Source organism: Lathamus discolor, chromosome 6 (assembly GCF_037157495.1).
Source record: "Lathamus discolor isolate bLatDis1 chromosome 6, bLatDis1.hap1, whole genome shotgun sequence".
NCBI classification, from domain to species: domain Eukaryota; kingdom Metazoa; phylum Chordata; class Aves; order Psittaciformes; family Psittacidae; genus Lathamus; species Lathamus discolor.
In genome coordinates, this window is record NC_088889.1 from 18673953 (window position 1) to 18688061 (window position 14109).

Below are 14109 nucleotides of genomic sequence, written 5' to 3' on the forward strand. Positions count from 1 at the left end.
GATGTAGGCTGGCACAAGTTTAAGGGTTTAAAAGGAAAAATCACATTTTTTCCAGGAAGACCAAATACCTTCAGAACACTGGATTTCCAATACAGCCCACATGGATTTAAGTTTCTGTTTCAGGTTGCTTTTTTAACCATATTCTTTGCTTGATCAATGTATTTCCAAGTTGGTTGTAGCAGCAAATATTCTGAAATGGATTAGGGGACTCTCAACACCCTGATTTTATGAGAGTGCTATACCAGGGATGTAACTCCTTATAGTGCAAGCACAAATGAGGCATTAAACTTACTTTTCCAAAGAAGCCTTTGAAGAACTTCCTTTCCTGGAGGAACAGGGGGGACAAGTCGAGTGCTATTACTGTAGGTAGCTAAAATGTCCCAGGGTTTCAAACCAACAAGCACACACAAGAATAGGGTTTGGAGGGAAAGGAAGGGGTTTTTAGAGTTATCCATGAGAAGGTGCGACAGGCAAATGTGAAAATAATCCCATGAAAATGCAGATCAAAGGGCACACACACAATTCTAATCAACTACTGCCCTGAAATTGGTGGAAAGAAGAGAACCTCAGCCCCAATTTCATGCAAAGTTGTTACTTTATTTTCACTCTTCCTTGTTTAGTTCCTTTTAGTTAGGTTATAAACCAAACTTGGCAGCAGATGTGGTGGTAAAACAATAAAAACACTGTATGTGCTCTTGTGAAATGCAAAGTTCTAACTCCAGAGTTACAGTCAAGTTTGCTCTATATTGATCACTTTTCCCCCCAGGCAAATGCTTTGTAAACTGGAGAAGCATGTACGGCTGGTATAAAGCAGGGTTAAACACTGCTTCATTTTATTCCTTTTATTTGTCGCTCTGGTTTACACGTTACTCCTACACTTCACATCTTATGAAGTCTTCTCTGTACAGCGAGGAATTTCATCTTACCTTGCAGTACAACTAAAACAGAAGTGAGATCCTTTTCTCTTTCACGCTCTCTAAACCTTGTCAGGCTTTGTACAATATTTATACACATACTAGATATTCATTCTACAACTCAACTGATAGGCTGAACAGACCCTTTAAAGTCAGCTTGGACAGGGACAGACAGCTAAGCGGGTGCAAAGATGCTAAGAGCTGAACTACAACTCCCTAAATTTCTTCAGCCTGGAAGCAATTATACCAATTGCCCAATTCACATTACAAAAAAGGCAGCACACAATCTTAGGCATATTTGCACGCAGTTCAGTTTACTGGCTTGAATTTGTTACCAGACAATGAAAAGAAAACTGCAAGATCTGAACCAATCTCTTGAGAGAACACTTCAGCAGGCCCTGGTGCTCTGCAAGCAGAACCACATGCTGCACTGTGTTGGAGGAAGCTGACAGGAAGCATATTGCTGTTCCTGCTATCTTTCCAAATTGTTTCACTTGTAAGAAATCTATGGCATAGTACTAATAGCAAGGAGGTGGAGAATTGCAGATGAGACTGTCTTTGTGACAGCCCCTTACCCCAAATTAACATGGCGCAATTCCAACCTGTTGAATGCTGGTAACAATACTACATTAAAAATATTGTTACAAGTATCTTGAGGCAGTGTCTCAAGAATTGATTGCTAAACAAGGTTATATTTAAAACAAAGCTATGGTTCTGACGCAAGCCAACAAAAGCCAGGAAACACGAAGTTAAGAAGGGAGTGTCAATCTCGACTTTGCATTTCCTGATTTCTGTTGCTGTGCACCTCTCTGCCTGATGTCCTTCCACGGAACTTCTTACCAGCCATCTGCAATATATTTATAGCAACTTAGATACTGTATAAAAAACATCTCTTTAGTTCAGTCAGCTTAAAGCTTAGTTTTTAGAGGCAGGAATGGTTATGTATTTGAACAGGATATTCTGAAAACTAGGAGGAAAAACTAATGGATTAATCAGTTTTGTGTACATAATGAGTAGGGGTTGGATGCTGCTGCCAAGTTGAGCAAATGAGTATTGCAGTAGACTAAATAACAGCCTTTAAAGACAGCAAAAGCTAAGAGATTCACCAGAAGCTACTTCATTTTTAGGTGATGGTTAATTTTGCTCTCAGCAAAATGCTTGTTAAACAAGATTATTATTTTTTTTTTAAAAACTAGACAAGGTTAATGGAAAAGGCATCATGCAAAATGGGTTTTAAACAACACTAAGTTAATGTAGTTTAGAGATAACTAATGCATGTTTTAAAATATTAAACTGTCTCTTTACCTGCTAAAACAAGAACATATATTAAAACAAATGCATCATTTAAAACAAAAAGTGGCAAGTTAGAAACCAATACTACAAGCTAAAGCTGATTTAAAATCAAAACATGACATGAGAGAGTATAATTTGTCTTTATATAATGTTCCCGTACCTGAGTCAAATACACTTACAGGGCCCTCACAAAGTTATTTTCCAGTTTGTGCTAAATATTTTAAATTCAGTGAAATGGTTCTGAAGAAACCAGAGCTCAGCATAAAAATACAAGGATCCTACCAGATAGCAAACATTCACAGTCAGCAATACATCCCTACTAAAGAAAAATGCAAGCTCCATTGGTAATATAAACCCATGCTAATAATAGACTGATGGCTGAATACATGGGTTTCTATCTATGAGACTGCAGTGGCAGTTCATTGGACAGAAGACACAGACATAACTCAGGTTTGTCTTCATTCATTCTAAACAGTATTGTAAACTGCACATTATAGTATTGTTGGTGTGCTATAAAACAACAATGTAATAGAGATGAGGGATTCTCTGGCTAAAAGTGGCTTCTTTTAGTCAGCTGTGAATTAAAGAATGCCTGACTAAAATGCTCACCATCATATGGTTTCAAGTTCTTTGAATTGCAATGCTCAAAACCAATTACAACACATTAAATGAGCAGGTGATAAAGAAAACCTGAAAGGTTATTTCCCCAAATAAAGAGACAAAGATTTGTTTGCATCTTTTCTTTCAAAAAGCAAAGAAGAAATTAAACTATTCCTAAACCCAAGATTACCACTGTTCTATATTCTTCTTGACAAATCCCATAAAATGTTTTAAAAATTCATTACTCAACCCTAAAAAAGAACAGATTTAAGTTCCCCAAATGAATTGCCAACTGTTGGAGAGGAAGAATTAAGAGAAAAAACCCGTATCTATTAAATTAAGACAGAACTTCATTTGCAGAAGCTACGAGATGGACATATTTGAAAAATTTTTATTTTTATTGACTGAATTTATAAAACCTGCATGCTTCTGGCAGAGGAAACAATAAAGATTAAACTACAATAAGATTAAATTACATTTTGATGTAATCATGTGAAAAGTGAAGTCCAATTTTCCTAAACTAGTCTTCCAGTTTGAGCTCTGCAGCTCAAAAGTGTAATTCTTTCAAGACCAAGGAAGCCCATCAAATAACCAGATACTGTGAATGCAAGAGACTACCAAAAGAACAAGTTGATTTCTTATCAAATTCCTTGCATGCTGAAACATCAGGTAGTCATTTGGCTTTTGCTAAGTAAGAGAGCATATTGTACAGAAAAGAGCTTTCAGTAATGGCAGAGTCCTAAAGAAATGCCCCCAGTTTAAAACCTACATGCTGGGGGTGGTAGGCAGGGGTTGAGCTGCAGTGAGCAGCTCCAAATGAACCTTGGATTTAACAGAGTTTAACAACTAGCTTGCACAAAGTAGTTTCAGTAATCTGAATCTTCCTCTTGGGGATAAATGAGAATTTCACCTCTGCTTCTGAACTTCCAACACTGACAAAGGAGGCAATGCACACAGCAAGAGATGAACACTTGTGTCCTATTTATATATAGACATCAAAAACTTCAAACAGCAGAAGAAATCAAAATTAGCTGAAGAAAAACATTGAATTTATGAGAATAGGTAAACCGATGCAATCACAATTTGGAATAATGACATAGCATAGAATAGGGAAATGAAATTATTTACTTCCAGAAAAAGCACTGTAGAAGTCAGATATCCAAGTCTGACATTTGTATCAATAATTCAAGTTATCAAGAATCACAATCCTGGAATTATCCAGGTTCCAGAAGAAACTGCGTGCTTCACCTTTACTGTGTCTTATTATTTATGTGCTCAGCTACACTTAACTGTCTCATAGGCTTAAAATTTATTAAAACAAAAAACAAACCAAAAAACAAACAGAAAAACCAATGAAGTAGAAAACTACTTCACCGCACAGCTCCCCAGGGAAGAGAATGAGAGAACCTGCATAAAGTAGATACTGCAGTGTTGTTTGGTGTGCCAATACAAAGTGTTCTAATAGAACAAAAACCAGAATGGGACAAAAACGGATGCAATTCATTATGTGGTCAGTACTTGTACTTTTAGCTACATAAACTAAATCCACAGAATAAAGAAACTCATTTATATTTTGTGTGGCCCTTTTTAATAAAAATCAATCACCAACCACTGCTGGACTGAATAGGAACAGATGGGATGCGGCTTTAACAGGTTGCTATACATTAGCTGAGAGAGAAAAGAGTGAAAAGACTTGATTTTAATCAGAGCACTAAACCAATTCAGAAACTTCACAGCACAACAGAAGGCAGAAAAGATGACCTATAATCCTCTGTTGTGTGCTAGGAAGAAGGGAGGAACAGGTTTAATTGGAAGCCATTTGAGCTCTCACATTTGGTGAGGATAAAGTGATGTCCAGTGGCAGATATCTCAAAGTTAGCAAAGGTGCAGTAGAAGTGTTTGATGTACTTCTACTTTTGAGTAATTTTGCTGAGCTGCAAGGATACAAGAGTTTCTTCCACTAAAGACATCCTACAGAATGTAGACACATCAGAAGTGATGCAAAGGATTGCAGATCTCTATCTCCACTCAAACTTCAAATTTTAATGTCCTTTCTTGTGTTCTCATCTATGCTGCTCTAGCCCTACTTTCTTGATATGCTGGTCACTGCCTTTCTGGAGTTTGCTGTTTCTGCAGGATTTGGTGATACTACTACTGCAGGAAAGAGATGACAAGACCTCTTCAAATGAGCCACAGAAATACAAAGAGCTTTGAACGAGTGCTATGTACAGGAGCAAACGTTCACAGAAGCCAAACTAAGAGCAGCCCATTTCATGACATTATCAGAATTAGGCAGCCTTCAGGCCACTTTGAGCAGATGCAAGCCAGATTATTGCATGCATGACTACAATGTTGCAGTGCATTAGAAAAAAAGCAGCCTAAATCAAGTAATATTTTGTATAATAATGGTGAATTAAGTCACTATTAAAGTGGCAGGCAACAGAGGGAGAGAGAGAGGGAGAGGAAAAGAGAGAGAGAGGGAGAAAGAACTGTTAAAAAACAATGACTGAAGTCCCATGTGGGTACCAACTTAGTCTGAAAGGTCACAGAGGATTTTTACACATTTGTTTTGCAAATAGTTTCTGCAAGTAGAAAGAACAGTTGTAACTCTCTCCCTCTCATCATCAGATTAGCACGTCCCCCTAACTGCAGCAGCGCTCTCAAACCGGCCAACTGTTCTCCTAACATGGGTCAAAAGTTCAGTCTTCAGCTGGGGCACTGCTGCCAAATGGACTTTTTCAATAACACTCACAACCCCAAAACCAACTTTTTCATGAAACAAATATACATACAGATTTCAGTCTCTTCACAGCATCTTCACAGATATGCATTCCTCTGGATTCATCCACTTCAACATGTCCCAAGTACTGCAGGAAAGAGAGGAGGAGGAGAAAAGCTTAATAGTAGGTCTTTAAACTCCCTGGGTTTAAAAATCCAATCTCTGAATTCATCTCAGTACAGCTGAAATGACAGACATTAACAGCACTTAGCTAGCCTTCTTTTGAGACCTGTCTTTGATTTTTTGACTTTGTATTTATGAGGCACCAGAATCAATAGAAAAGAATAATACATCTAGAAATTTTGAGGGAAAGACACACTTTTCCTTACTTGGGGAAAAAAATAAACTGACATGTAGAACTGTATGTTCCTGCTTATTCACAGAATGAGTTTTCTTAACTTTTTTTTTTACCAGCAGAGCATGAAAACCTCAAGTTAATATACAGATGAATGTGAATAAATTATTTTAAATAATAGTATATTTAGTATAAAAAAATTAATTATACTACATAGCAAGATAAACAATTTTGGTTTACAATTTTTAAAAAGGGGAAGTGGGGAGGAGAAGGATGCTTTGTTTCCAACATTGGAATTTATTATATTTGGACATGAACATTCAAATATATTTGGTTATCTTCATTACAACATCAGGCTCTTACGTGGTCACTGAAACATTCATCATTCTGATAATAAGTTTTAAAACCCATCACTTTTCTGCATATTCTTCTATATAGCAAGAGCTAGTTCAAATAAACTAGCAAAACAACAGTGAATAGAAACTGCACATTTCAAAGCTTTTAAATTGATAGCCCAGAATAATATTAGCCTACAGAGAAAGCAATCACTGTTGTGCTCAGGGTACTGTAGATAGTTTCATTCTACATTCTGCAGGGAAAAATGCCCTCTAAGTTGTCCAATCTCTCCCTACCTTTTCCAATCACAGTTCTTTTTGATAGGGGAAGGAAATGCTCTCTAAAGCATCTATATTCTTATTCAAAGTACTTAACTCTTGAAGAAAACTGTAACAACTACTAAACTTTCTGAATCTTTGTAAAAAGCAGTCTCACCCCAATTTATATGGCATTAAATGTTGAATTGCAAATTCTTACATATTCTAGACTAGCTACAGTGAAGAAATGGTTTTAAAACATCATAATCAATACTGGTGTCACTTAATGCAGTGGTAAACCTAGGTTCAATATCTACTGAGAAGTCCCACTCCATCACAGAATATTCTGTCATAAGTTATCTGAAATCTCCCAATATTTGTTTCATTCAATGGGATGCCATACTTAACTAGTGGACAAAAAAGGTTTCATGATCTAAGACCATATTGAAGCTCTCTATCTGAAGAACAAATGATTCAACTAAAAGGACAAACTAGGACTGTTTCAAAGATTTCTTAAAATTTCATAATCAATTTTTTTTCATGCAATGCAAGAAGCTCCAAAAAAGGAGACTACTTATCACCCTACATATCATTACACTATTGAAAGATTTAAAAGATCTTAAGTGAGAGAGGGCTTAAACATTAAATCTCCCTTTGTGGCATTTTTAAAACAAAGTAAATCTGGATGGAACAATTCTGCATGAATTTAATTTAAAACACTCCTCACAGCTGGAGAACGGCTTGAAAAACAAAATTGCATAGAAACTAGAAGGTAAATAAAAGAGATCTGACACTTTAGAGCTTTTCCAAAATGAGCTCTGTGAGGCTGAAGCCTTATAATTGAATGCTGGAGCTGCCAAAACAGCAACTGTACTCCCTCAGCTGAGCTTGCTAAACACTTGCCAAGATCTTCATTTCTCCAGAACATACACTAACTAGAAATTTTTAATCCTAAAAATATACAAATAGTAACAACTAAACATACATTTACTATGCATCTAAAAGTACGTATTTATATCAACAGCTACAGCAGATGTATCTTTAGTTCTGCTGTGACACCTCTGGAAATACCAGAGACACAGAAATTCTGTGGTTGTGCGTATTTGTCATGGGAAATTTTGGGGTTTAGTAACTTAGGAAATTTGTCAACTTCTTTTCATAAGGGGAAGGATATAGACAGGAACAAAGCTGAGTTTTATGAAGGACAGAGAGACATATGTATGGAATGAGCCACCTAGTTTGCATGACCATTAAGCATCATACAAGTACAAGGAAACTTTCAGAGCTATCTGCACATCTCATTTACTCCAGTGCATGCAAAACATTTCCAACTGAAGATCCAAACCATTCAGTCCCTGTACTTGGCAACCTGCCTTTTGCTTGGAAAAGGGAGAAGCAGAGCAGGGTAAATATTGCCGCATGTCACACTCCAAAACAGACAACCATTTTCCCCTGTGTTGCCAAACCTCTATTCAAGTCCCATGCTCCAACTTTCAGCAATCAGTCATGCCACTGCTGCTAGAGACAGCAAGTTCAGCCACAGTTTTCAATAGTGCTTCCACTCCAGTGAATGGGGACATTATTGCACATATCAAGTGCATCTACGCACCCCAAAGGGGTACAATCCACAGACCTCATTGAGCATCAATCAATTCTGAATTATAAAAGAAATTACACTGCCACACAATACTTCTTTACGATATAGAGGACAAATGGTGCTTTGTTTGCACTTTCACTTTACACTTTAAGCCCTTCATAAAAAAAAACCTTGTTCTTCCCATTGCACTATTTTTGCAATAGCCAGAAGCTCTTTGCTATCAGGATCAGTGGCCCTGTGCATTTTACAGGCAGCATCAAAAGTCTTTTCTTTTTTTCTAGGGTGTTAATTCCTTATAGGTACCAATGTACTTCTAAGTTTCTTTCTTGTAAAAATAACTTTCAACTGTATAATCAGAATACTGTAATCCTCTTTTTTTAGCCAAGTGTTCCTTGCTTAAGCCAAGCAGCAGGTCCCATTTCAAGACTTAAGGCTTATTTCTAAAAATGTTCCCCACCCCCACCCCCCCCCATCAGGCGGAGAGTAGGTATACATGGCTCCTTGTATTTAACCAGTGCCACAACAATTATCTGATTTTTAATGGGTAGCAAATAAAACACATAAATATTTCTTCAAGAAACCTGGCAAACAGCTCTGCTACAGACTGAGACCTTTTCTAGTACCCTTACATTTTAATCAGAAGTGTTAAACTGCAATTATATCACAAGCTAACCTTAAGTTTGAAATATTAGATCAACTTATTAGTGCATCAGCATTTTAAGGATAATGTTTCAAAATTTAATAGAGAAAGAAAATACAGCTGCTAGTTAGATTCAGACATGGTCTACTCCTCAGAGCCTGATACGGAAGTTAAACACCAGAAATCAGGACTTAACAAAAGCAAACCATCACCAAACTCTGTTGTCCCACCACAGGAAAGAGACTGCATGGAAATCACTTTAAAAAGCAGACAAGGGAATCACAACACTTCTATATAAAACCTGTCAGGATCTCTGAAAGGAACTTCCCTTTCTAACTGAAGGAGAAGAAATACCCTGTGAAACGCCTGGGCAGCAATAGGGCCTATATAAGTAATGCAAATCCATTCAAGGCCAGGCTGGATGGGGCTTTGAGAAACCATGGCAGGGGAGGTAAGGACACCTTCCACTTAATCATCTTTAAGGTCCTTTCTAACCCAAACCATTCTGTGATGATTCTATAGCACATTGCCACAAACACACTCAAGGACCAGGACACATAATTACTGAGTGCACAAAATCTTTGTGAACTGCTTAAGCCGTACAATGGTGGCTGATGAGTTTGCAGAACAGTAGGAAGAGGGCATCCCAGAAGAGAGCAGTCCTTGTCGCAAGGATCACTGCAGCTAGCATTCCTGAAGAAAGTGAGTACTTTTCCATCATGAAAGTGCACATAGTAGGAATGCAGTATTAATATTGAATGCACTCCTACTTAATTTCCATAGCAACCAACGAATGATAGTCATGACATCAGCAATTCTCAGCCTTAAGATGTTCTATAAGAGATTTAAGTGTTATACTAGAAATTAATCATCAGTGCTTTTTACAGAAAGCTAAAATCCTTGTGGGCAGAGTTCCACATACAAAGTAACATAAAATAAGACCTCTAATCCAAATAAAATACTTAAGGGGTTCTCCAACAGCCCCTAAACATAAACATTTTTAAACAGAAGTATTGCTTGTATTAACATTTCCAGGAAAAAAATAAAAAGAGGCGATGGTAGAGAAAGTAATCAAAAACTCGACTGCTCTTCTCCTCTGGGCTTTATATTCTCGTTCACAGATGGTGGTGCTCAGTATCATTTTCAAGTCAAACAGAAAGTGCTCAGCACAGGAACAAGTTAAACTGCCACATAGCAAAATGCCCTTAGAACTTGAAAAGTGCTTGGGAAAATTTAGTCTTTTCCAACATTTGAAACTTTTCCCGACTTCATCTAAAAATGAACAACTTGTATTACCATATCAAGTGGTTCTGGTGAAGCTGTCCTAGCTGCCTTACCCCAAATATATGCCACTGAAATTGCTCCTAAGAGAACATTAAGGGGTGACGTATCAGGTCAGAAACAAAACAGGACTACTATCCACGTCCTAGTATAAGAAATACTGCCCTGACATTTGTTCTTTGTTTTAATTTCTTTCACAAATACTCAGCTAACTCAGTTTTCAAAATTTCAAAGTTCAACAATAATAGCTGGCAAGGAGAAAGCTCCTTCACCAGAATTCCTTCCACCTGGACAACTCAGTAGAGCCAGTTTTGTTTGTTCAAGCCTGGTAATATGCTATTACAGTCTCTCTTCCAAACCGACACAGCTACACAAATCATTGAAGTTTCCTCTATATCAGCAGATGTTCACATACCCCGTTTTGTTTGCAGAAATGGATTAAATTCTTCAGATTATATTTGAAACTAGACAGATGCAGAAAAAGAGCTCACTAAGTCTTGGTCAAGGTGTCCCATTCTAGGGAACTAGCTGCCATAGACAGAAGCACACCACCCTTTCCCTGGTATTCCTTCTAAAGCCAAGCTACATTCTTCTTTCTTCCTCTGTGTAAGTACTATTTGTATTATTGGTATTATTGGTAACAGTATGACCAACTACTTGGCATCTGCATGTATACATTTACTTATGGAATTGGTACTCCTCAAGGATTAAAGCCTGAGCTCCATTTTCACAGTGAAATGCTGTCTTGAAACTAGACATAAGCTTAAATCCAGAAAGCCTGGATATGTCTTAAAGCTGAGCTACTTTTACACTGACTTCTGAAAGATTTACATTCCAATGTTCAATTACTTTATTCCTTTTCTCTCTCACACCCATGCTCCTGCTTTATAATTTATCAGTCTGAAACAGATGTTTGCTTAGACAGAGCTGTAGAAGCACAAACTCCATCATTAAGCATCAACAAACAAATTAAGCTTAATTCTGCTACAGGTTAGTTACGATGCTACCCATGTCCTTAGGGTCCAGCTTCTTCCACTTCCCTAAGTCACCAGAAATGAAAATGTCTCATCAACCTGTTAAACCCCCCAAACCAGGAGCTGTTAAAATCCTATGACTGCTAAATGTCCCTGAATAGTGTAGGTCAAAAGAATCCGACTCTAAAAACTAAGCAGTATCAATACCAGTAGTTCTCCATGTATGTTCACATCATACCCAGCTAAAAGTCACACTGTGCACTTCCCTCACTGGTTCTTGTATTACACGTATCAATGTGAACAAGCATTTCCAGTTAGGACTTCCGAATATGAAATAGCGAAGCTCAATCCCAGATACACAAATGCTATATTCTTCATATTCCCACAAACCCCCAAAACATAGCAGAGAGGCACTTGCGTCAAGGCAGGGTGTACTTTCATATCTACATAACAAAAGTCAGCCTTGAAGTATTATGACATCGCTGTAACTGGAGATCAATAGGGTAGACCTACTCTGTAGCTTAAATGCCTCACTGTTAGAAAGTGAGGTTGTTTTTCTGGGTTGTTGTTAATGTCTGTTCTAAATTTCCCTTGATGAGGCTTAAACCCACCACTTCATTTCTCCTGGCCGCTTTGCATGTATGTGCTGTTAGACTTAGGTTTTCATCATTTACTCCAATGTGCCATTCCTACTTTTCCAGGAATTCAGCATTAGTAAATAAATCAAAAGTTTTCTTTTTAAAAAAGTATTTAAAGAAAATCAAGTGTTGACAGCACAAAGTTTTAAACACAGTGCACAGGCACACATTGCACCTCTTCTTCATGTTCTGCAAAAAATACCATTTCTGCTTATGACACTGGAAATGCCCTAATTTAAAAAAACAAATCAACCAAAATTAAAAAGTATAACCCAATGAGAACTTTCTTATTTCCAACACCCAAATTACATTCCAAATAAATATTTCTGCAAGGACATCAAAATAATTTTTATGGCTTTAATCATTAATAGTCATATCTTTAAAACAACTTGAAGTTTAGTATGCAATTTAAGAATTTGACATTGGCCAAAGACAGGAGTTTTGAAAACTGAGTAAGCTTCATTTAACACTTCTTGTTTGCAAGGCTACTGAAACAAAGGACTTAACATAAGTGTGAAAAGTTTGAAGATTAGGAATTGCACTACATTACTTTTAATTGTGCACAGGAATATATTGGAGGCAAGTCTCACACCTATTATAATCACCATTCTTTTATAATTAGCTGTCTCCAAGCTTTTTTAGTGTGGTGTAAAATATTGCAGGGTTTAAAAAATACCTTTGCTTGCTGCTGGTTAGCATTCAACAGGAGTGGTTATCGTGCATTGCTAACATCAATTCATGCCTTAAGAGGTAGGTATGTAGGTGTGTAAGGTGTAAGGCTGTGCAACATTTCAGAAATCAGGAGCTTTGTCACATTAACTTCTTAAAAATACCTAACATCGTTTCCAAGACTATTCAAGCATCTCAAGCTTTCACAGTAAAAAATATCACATGGCTGACTTAAAGGCATTTCAGCATCAACATGCTGGTAAACTCCTTCACAGCTACTATTATTTCAAGTTTGAAGTGCATTTAACACTAAATAAAAGCCACAGTTACCTGTGATGTGTACCAATCTTTCTTATCTAGAGGAAGAAAATGGAATTCAAGCTGTATTTACGAACTGATTAAAAATAACTTATTTTTAATATGAGAATTATAAATTTGACATTAAGCAATGAAGTTCATTGTTAATTCTAAAACTAAAGAGGACAACTGGGCAGCTATGAGTGGGGCAGAGCACACAGCAAAGTGACAGAAATAGCCTATTTCCTGCTGATAGTGGTTTCAGCAGGGCCATGAATAGCCTAATGACATTACACACTGCTGGGTCACAGGGACCCCAGAGATGAGAACTGACATTTGCAAGGCCCAGTAAGGATACTCTACAGGGCTCAGCACAAGTTGTTCCTTTTCCTTCTGTCTGCCTTAATACAGGGCAATAGAGTGTCCTCCAAACATCCCCACCAAAGCAAGGACTGGGTAGGAAATGGTTAAAGAGTATTTACTCTGAAAAGTCAATTCTTTTAGGTGCGAATGTACAACTGTATATATGTGGTTTTTACTGGCCAACACTAACACAGAAATTAAAATTCAGAGGAAAGGCTAACTGACATGATAGCAGGCACTCAGCAGCAAATCCTGGACTTCAGATTCATAAACATAAATGTGGCTTGTTACTTTTCCACACGGACTTTTCTCACTGATATCTTAGTCTTCCAATTGGAATAAATGGAATAAAAATTGCAAGTAAGCTTTCAAGGCTACAGGCAACAGCAGCCTTATCATTAGTGTCAAAAGAGATTGACCATCAAAACCATGACAGAAAAAAACTAATTGAATTGATTCAAGATCTATACAACTGTGGCATCTTCTAGAACCACAGGCAGCAATCATCTGTTAATATTCTGTTTATCACAGCTGGTTCATTACAACTTGCAAATGTTTGGTTTGTTTAGTTAAGTAGTGGGAAATGACCTATTTTTTCTGATACCAATTCCATAGGCCAGTTACTCTAAAGTGCATTTGTATGAATAAAACCTACTTACCCAGAGGGACATTCAAAAAAGCATTTCAGACAAAAGAAGCCCTAGTGTCAAATATTTTAGTCATTAAAACACAGAACAGCTGTATGCTCTCAGTGAGGGAGCGTCTGGAGCAAGAAAACAAGTTTGAAAATGTGTATGTCAATGAACTCCATTTTTTGCAATTGTGATGTATAAAGACTATGTAGAAATAAATTACAGCACTGATAAGTACGGCTGTAATATCTGTTAGTATAACCTCCTTCCAAATAGTTTTAAACATAATGTCTCCATCTAAGTCCCTTGCACATTACATGTATCTTGCACAGTTTTCCTCTCAGAGGGAAGATTCACTACTGAAACACAGCGGTTAGTTTGTTACGAAAGTGGAAGAGAATTCACACCTGAAAATACACTTCTGCACAGATTTTTCAGCAGCTGTAACAGTGTCACATTTAACAACAGGGCAACTCAGAGTGCATTTATAAAAGCTGCAATGCCTCCATGCAATAAAAGTTAAGAAAGCAATACCACTTTGCTC

The 14109-nt window shown here is 37.2% G+C and overlaps 1 protein-coding gene across 17 annotated transcripts in view; it reads right to left on the bottom strand.

Annotated features, from left to right (window-relative positions):
* NUMB (NUMB endocytic adaptor protein) overlaps positions 1-14109 on the bottom strand; it is a 99963-nt gene that overhangs the window by 18156 nt on the left and 67698 nt on the right. For 11 of the 17 annotated variants that reach the window (XM_065686363.1, XM_065686367.1, XM_065686355.1 and 8 more), the window contains 2 exons: positions 5600-5674; positions 293-370 (listed from right to left, as the gene is read on the bottom strand). In XM_065686363.1, coding sequence (XP_065542435.1) covers positions 293-370; positions 5600-5674 — 153 coding nt within the window. The remainder of the gene's footprint in view (positions 1-292; positions 371-5599; positions 5675-14109) is intronic. The other 6 variants (XM_065686366.1, XM_065686365.1, XM_065686371.1 and 3 more) reach the window with 2 other exon arrangements.